The 5,000-nt window shown below is 49.6% G+C and overlaps 1 protein-coding gene across 2 annotated transcripts in view; it reads right to left on the reverse strand.

The window, feature by feature from the left end:
* Positions 1-1,356: 1,356 nt before the first annotated feature.
* The window catches only part of LOC143275503 (arylsulfatase B-like), an 11,626-nt gene continuing 7,982 nt past the window's right edge, over positions 1,357-5,000 (reverse strand). For both annotated transcript variants that reach the window (XM_076579657.1, XM_076579655.1), the window contains 2 exons: positions 4,597-4,731; positions 1,357-1,709 (listed from right to left, as the gene is read on the reverse strand). In XM_076579657.1, coding sequence (XP_076435772.1) covers positions 1,481-1,709; positions 4,597-4,731 — 364 coding nt within the window. In that variant the 3' untranslated portion in view covers positions 1,357-1,480. The remainder of the gene's footprint in view (positions 1,710-4,596; positions 4,732-5,000) is intronic.

The following is a 5,000-nucleotide window of genomic DNA, read 5'->3' on the forward strand; positions in this document are numbered from 1 at the left end:
GTAGCTCAAGGAGGCGTCACTGCGTTCGGACAAATCCATATACGCTACACCACATCTGCCAAGCAGATGCCTGACCAGCAGCCGTAACCCAACGCGCTTAGTCAGGCCTTGAGAAAAAAAAAAAAGGAAGAAGAAGAAGGTCATAACAAAAGTAAAACGGGGGGTGGAAAACAAAGAAAGTAAAGTACATAGAAACTTCCATGTTCAAGATGGACAACAAGGCGACACTCTCCCATCCCCCCTCCCACCCCGTCTCCCCCCCTTCACACACACACACACACACACACACACACACACACACACACACACACACACACACACACACCCTGATTTCCTTTATCATGTGGTTCGTCCGTCGGGATCGACGAGGACCATCTAGTCATCCTGGGGGTGGGTGGGTTGGGCTCTGTGGGTGTGCAGATGACTGGTCAGGCCAATCCGCGCCCAGAAGGTTCTGACGCAGTGTGGACAGGGGATGGTGGCGGCTGTCGGGGACTTGCTGGCACTGCTTTTCCTGGCCTGTCTGCGTTGCTCTGCTGCAGCGATTCTGTTGGCCTCAAAGGATTTGGCGCCTTTGTGGACATCTGAACGCCACTTTGGTCTGTCCATTGCATTCAGCTCCCACGTGTCGTGGCTGATGTTGAAGGCCTTCAGAGAAGCTTTCAGAGTGTCTTTGAAGCGCTTCTTTTGGCCTCCATGGGAGCGCTTGCCATGTTGGAGTTCGCCGTACAGCAGTTTCTTGGGGAGCCGGTGGTCTGGCATGCCAACTACATGGCCTGCCCAGCACCACCAGCCTCAGAAAACTTCTCGGCATAAAGTGGCAAGAGAAGATACCTGACACAAAGGTGCTCACTCGTGCAAACTTGCCCAGCATCTACACCATCTTTCCTTAATCATACATGTGGCAGAAAGGACAAACAAAAAATGGTGTGAATAACATTCCCAAACCTCCATGTTCAAAATTTGACTGGGGGGGGGGGGGGGGGGAGAAGTAGGCAATTTATGGCGTGCACCATTGAGGCGAGTATACACCACTCGTTTTTCTGGGGTCCACGCTGGCACCTTGTGCGCCTCCTCAAAAGGGGGGGGGAGGGGGGTGACGGGGGGGTGGGGGGGGGACAAAGAAAGTAAAGTACACAAAACAGAATGGTGTAAATAACATTCCAAACCTCCAGGTTCAAAAAAATGAAAATTTGTCCGGGGGGGGGGGGGAGAGGGGGAAGGGAGGCAGGAGGGGTAGGGTAGGCAATTTATGGCTACACCGTTCAGTAAAGTACACACCGCCCGTGTTTCAAAGGGGAGTTGCGGGAGTGGGGGGGCGGGGGGGGGGGGGGGGGGGGGCGGAGTGGGGGGGGGGGAGGACAAAGAAAGTAAAGTACACAAAATAGAATGGTGTAAATAACATTCCAAACCTCCAGGTTCAATAATCAATATTTGTCCTGGGAGGTGCAGGAGCGGGAGGGGGGGGGGGGGGGGCAATTTAAGGCGTGCACCACCCAGGCGAGTACACACCACCAGTGTTTCTGGGGTTGCCTGCTCGTACTCTGGGTGCTTCCTCAAAGGGCTGCAGGCGCCGTTCGTATGCTCTCAACTTCCGCTTCATTTGGTTGATGACGCGCATCAGGTTCCGGTTCCGGTTCCGGTTCCGGCGTCTGGGGAAGAGGTTGTGACGTTCTTCCGGGTCAGTGGAAAGGTCGAACAGCTGCCACCTGTGGCGTTGAAGGGGAATATGGTCAGCTAGGTGACAGTCTCTTCCATCCCCAAACCACCTGCCAACCCCACCCCCCATCCCCCACCCCACACCGTCCTCCCTACACACACACACGCGCGCGCGCACACACACATACACATACACACGCGCGCGCACACACACACGCACACACACACGTACACGCACACACACACGTACACACACACACACAAACACACGCACGCACACACACACACACACACACACACACACACACACACACACAAACACACACGTACACACACACACACACACACACACACACACACACACACACACATACACGATACGATACGATACGATACGATACGATACAATACAATACAATTCAATACCATACAACATAATACAATACAATACAAAGTGATAAAAAACCGTAGGGAGAGCAGGACAGTATAAGGTCTTCAGAGAAGAAACCCCCTCTCAGTCAAAGTGTTTCGGCCCTTAACTCCTTACACTCTAAGGGGACCGGGAACTTGTAGCAATTGATTTAACTCTTTCCATACGAACGGCGAAAGAGACGACGTTAACAGCGTTTCACCCCAGTTACCATCATCAAAATATTGCAAGCGGAAGGCTCTTATACTGAAAACGTGAATGTTGACAAAGAATACCACAATTCTGACGACGGAAGCTAAAGGTTGGGTCATTCAGACACACTGGACATCCGAGGGGTCTGTGTAGTGCTGTGTGTGTTTATTATTATTATCATTACTACTACTACCTTTTTCTATATTATAATTATTTATTTATTTATTTATGTAAGCTTATCTATTATTTATTCCCCCCCCCCTTTTTTTTTTCAAGGCCTGACTAAGCGCGTTGGGTTACGCTGCTGGTCAGGCATCTGCTTGGCAGATGTGGTGTAGCGTATATGGTTTTGTCCGAACGCAGTGACGCCTCCTTGAGCAACTGAAACTGAAACTGACGCCGAGATAATAATTGTGATGGACGAAACCTTGTATGACAGCCTTGCTACTTTAAAAAAAAAAAAATTATTTATTTATCTATTTATTTATTTTATTTTCATCATTATTATTATTATTTATTTATTTATTTATTTATTTATATTATTATTATTTATTTATTTATTTATTTATTCTCAAGGCCTGACAAAGCGCGTTGGGTTACGCTGCTGGTCAGGCATCTGCTTGGCAGATGTGGTGTAGCGTATATGGATTTTGTCCGAACGCAGTGACGCCTCCTTGAGCTACTGAAACTGAAACTGAAACTGAAACTGTGTAGAGGAGAAGAGAGGACTGGCCGTACTGAGTGAGTTAAAGGCTAAGGTGGGCTGCCAACCCACGGAACCCGAGAGTCTAGTCTTTCCCATTGTCACTCGGTCTTTCCCGAACATCATTCAGACTGTTCCTGAAAGTCAATGGCTTACCCATGTCTCAGTGATCAGAAACTCTAGGGAGAGCTGGACAGTGCAAGGTCTTCAGAGAAGAAGACCCCCCCCCCCTAACTCCTTAGTGATAAGAAACTCTAGGGAGAGCTGGACAGTACAAAGGTCTTCAGATACCAATACAACGCAACGCAACACAACATATTGCGATACGATACGATACGATACGATACGATACGATACGATAAGACAAGATACGATACGATACGATACAATGCAATAAATTCAGTTCGACACGATACAACACACCACAATACAACATACCAAAACACAACACAACACAGCACAACACAGCACAACACAGCACAGAACAGAACAGCACAGCACAGCACACCACACCACAACACAACACAACACAATACAATACAACACAGCACAGCTCAGCACAGCACAGCACAGCACAACACAGCACAGCACAGCACAGTACAACACAACACAAAACAGCACAGCACAGCACAGCACAACACAACACAGCACAGCACAGCACAGCACAGCACACCACAACACAACACAGCACAGCACAGCACAGCACAGCACAGAAAACCACACCACACCACAGCACAACACACCACACCACAACACAAAACGACACAACACAGCACACCACACCACAACACACCACACCGCAACACAACGCACCATAACACAACACAGCACAGCACAACACAGCTCAGTGCAGCACAACACAGCACAGCACAACACAGCACAACACAACACACCACAACACAGCACAGCACAGCACAACACAGCACAGCACAGCACAACACAGCACAGCGCAGCAAAACACACCACAACACAACACAACACAGCACAGCACAACACAGCATAAGCACAACACAGCACAACACAACACAGCGCAGCAAAACACACCACAACACAGCACAACACAACACAACACAGCACAGCACAGCACAGCACAACACAGCACAGCACAACACACCACAACACAACACAACACAGCACAGCACAACACAGCACAGCACAGCACAACACAGCACAGCAAAACACACCACAACACACCACAACACAGCACAGCACAACACACCACAACACAACATAACACAACACACCACACCACAACACACCACAACACAACACTAACACAGCGCAGCAAAACACACCACAACACAACACAGCACAGCACAACACAGCATAAGCACAACACAGCACAACACAGCATAAGCACAACACACCACACCGCAACACAACGCACCATAACACAACACAACACAACACAGAACAGCACAACACAACACAACACAACACAACACAACACAGCACAGCACAACACAGTACAACACAACACAGTACAACACAGCACAGCACAACAAACCACAACACAACATACCACAACACTCAACACAACCCATCACAGACTCACACTGAGTGCCAGAAGATTGATTGAATTGATTGATTGATTGATTGATCAAACACCTACCGGGGTACACGCCGTCTGTGCACCTCCACCCAGGGTACACCCTCGCTCTGGAGGGAAGGGGGTGGGTACCAGCCGTTAAAGCTGCGTCCAGGCTTTCCTTTGGTCAGTTTCCACTTTTTCCAGCGGAGAGCCGACCTGTGGCACACACGCACGCACACACACACACACACACACACACACGCGCGCGCGCGCGCACGCACGCGCGCAGACACATACACACACGTATAACACACACACACACACACACACACACATACACACGTATCATGCATATGCAGACATGCACACACACACACACACACACACACATACACACGCACACACGCACGCATGCACGCAGACACGTATCGCGCGCGCACACACACACACACACACACACACACACACACACGTATCACGCACGA

Source organism: Babylonia areolata, chromosome 30 (genome assembly GCF_041734735.1).
Source record: "Babylonia areolata isolate BAREFJ2019XMU chromosome 30, ASM4173473v1, whole genome shotgun sequence".
In the NCBI taxonomy this organism is placed as follows: domain Eukaryota; kingdom Metazoa; phylum Mollusca; class Gastropoda; order Neogastropoda; family Buccinidae; genus Babylonia; species Babylonia areolata.